The sequence below is a fragment of the Octopus bimaculoides genome, chromosome 2 (genome assembly GCF_001194135.2).
Source record: "Octopus bimaculoides isolate UCB-OBI-ISO-001 chromosome 2, ASM119413v2, whole genome shotgun sequence".
Taxonomy (NCBI): domain Eukaryota; kingdom Metazoa; phylum Mollusca; class Cephalopoda; order Octopoda; family Octopodidae; genus Octopus; species Octopus bimaculoides.
The window spans coordinates 105,228,590-105,231,308 of NC_068982.1; the positions used below are offsets into that span (position 1 = coordinate 105,228,590).

The following is a 2,719-nucleotide window of genomic DNA, read 5'->3' on the forward strand; positions in this document are numbered from 1 at the left end:
ACAGCGAAACGGGCTGATTACTACCTAGCTCAGATACCAGGAAACCCAAAAATGGCTGAAGTTCAAAAGATAGTGCTCATGGGAACTGCCCATATCCTACGTAAAATACTGTCTATGTGATCTCAAATTTTAAAGCAAACACATAATTTTCTTATGGTTTCTTAAACATTCACTTGAACAAAACTGTACAAATCCAAATATATGGTACCCTAGGCATAACACCTACATGAACTTCTAACTCGTTGTCTCTTGAGGTCTCTGGGTGAGACTTGGATCCAACTTGTACAAATGCAAAACAAAAGTCAAACATAAAATAATAATAATAATAATAATAATAAATAATGTTCTACTCACTCTTCCCCAGTGACCAAATCATTTCCACTCGGTGCATAATCCCAGATAACTTCTTCAGCTGCGATATAATAGTTAACAGTCTCTGTCTTCACTTGGGAAACTATCCCTAGCATACAGAGAAAGAAACTCGTCCACAAAGAGTGAGACATGTTTTCGCTATAGTTGTGAAAGAAACTCAGCTGAAGTGATCGTGATAGCAACAACTTATTTATAATCTTAAGGGAATTCCTTTTTTTAATTTTATTTGTTTAATATTTTTTCTTTCCCGCCCAACCTATGAGAACGTTACTAAATTGACGTGACCTGCTCGCTCCACCCTATCATACACTTTGCTAACTCCGCCTCCTTTACAACAGTACACTAAATCCTCTGTTATCCAAATAATAGATATACTTATTTTTAATCCGATAGAAGAATTTTTTGAAACCTTCTCCTTAAATAGCTCTCTTCTCCACAATCTCACCCAGCTATTCTTGCTCAGTTAAACGAACCCTCCCCCTTATTTCCCCTTCACACATAACCCCCACCACCAGCACCACCACATACACACACACGTTAGTGATATGAAATTTCACTACCCTGAGGAAATCAGGCAAATAAGAAAGCAGTGGAAAAAGGAGTGACTATGTGGTAAGTAGCTTGCTTACCAACCACATGATTCCGAGTTCAGTCTCACTGCGTGGCACCTTGGGCAAGTGTCTTCTACTATAGCCTCGGGCTGACCAAAGCCTTGTGAGAAGATTTGGTAGACGGAAACTGAAAGAAGCCCGTCATATATATGTATATGTATATATGTGTGTGTGTGTGTTTGTGTCTGTGTCTGTCACCACAACATCGCTTGACAACAGATGCTGGTGTGTTTACGTCCCCGTAACTTAGCGGTTCGGCAAAAAAGACCGATAGAATAAGTACTAGGCTTACAAAGAATAAGTCCTGGGGTCGATTTGCTCGACTAAAGGCGGTGCTCCAGCATGGAAAACTCTGAAGGAGACCAAACTCACCGTTAAGATCGTTTGAAAAGCCAGGGAGCTCCATCAGATCACAGTTATGTAGGACGTACCTCTTTGAGAATACCACATGCACCAGTGAGAACTGCATGGGAAGTAAGATTAACCTTGGCATTGACTGTAGAATTAGAAATATAGTCAACAGCATAAGGTGCATAGAGAATGCTTGCAGAGACAAGAACATGACATACATTGGTGCAACATCTAGAAGCATTGCGGAGAGATTAAATAAACATTTGAGACAATATTACGACAAAAAACAGTCCTCCATACTCTATCAACATGCTAAAGACTAAAATGAAGGCACACTGGGTTGACTTGACATTTGCATTTTATTCTGTGGAAGACATCACGCATGTGATTAGCAGCTATCCTAAAATATCGTCACAGTACTACCTCCCTATGCGGCACGATGTTGTCGCTCAAACAATTTACAATGCCATCCGCAAGAAAAGAGTGTCCTGAAATAAACTTAGAACACTCACTATGGAATACATTCATGAACACCAGCTCAAAGAATACTAGTGGAATATTCCCATCAAAACTTCTGTCAAATGTAAACATAACAGACCAGATATTGTTGTTTGGGACAGAGGAGCAAAGGTATGTATCGTCATAGAGGTCAGCTGCCCTGCAGATATAAATATCACTTTGAAAATTAAAGAAAAGGAGGAGACGTATGGACAACTACTTCGAAACCTCCAGCTTCTACATTCGGAATATGAATTCATATTCATACCAATAATAATTGGAACACTAGGCTTTGTTAGTAAATGCTTAAAGGAGAATTTGGATAAACTGAGATTTTCAGAAAGAGAAATCGACCGGCTAATTCGCACATTACAAGTGCAATCTGTGAGTGGAACAGTAAAAATATGCAAGACTTTTCTCAAGTTCCAAATGTGAATTTGCCTGTGTTAACTACCTCCCAAAGACGGAGCCTTGTATCTTTGTTGGAAACAGTTTCCTTCCTCAGTGAAAGATTTATAATAATTAAAAAATAGAAGAGACATACATACATACATACATACATACATACATACATACATACATGCATGCATGCATGCCTGCATACATGCATACATACATACAAACATACATGCATACATACATACATACATACATACATGCATGCATACATACATACATACATACATACATATGTGTATACACATGCACACTTACGCATACACATGCGTACAAACACACAAACACAAAGAACACAGCTCCAATAGCGGACAGAATCAACAACTATTGAAGAGGTTGCAAGAAGCAACGAAAATTTTAGAAAAAAAAATGAGTGGAAACTGAACCAGTGAGACTCTCCCTGGACACAACAATATATATATATATATATA

The 2,719-nt window shown here is 38.4% G+C and overlaps 1 protein-coding gene across 1 annotated transcript in view; it reads right to left on the minus strand.

Moving 5' to 3' along the window:
* Nucleotides 1–570, minus strand: part of LOC106870385 (hephaestin-like protein) — a 65,307-nt gene extending 64,737 nt beyond the window's left edge. The window contains exon 1 of the mRNA XM_014916428.2: nt 355–570. Within this exon, the coding sequence (XP_014771914.1) occupies nt 355–503 (149 nt within the window). The 5' untranslated portion in view covers nt 504–570. The remainder of the gene's footprint in view (nt 1–354) is intronic.
* Nucleotides 571–2,719: the final 2,149 nt, after the last annotated feature.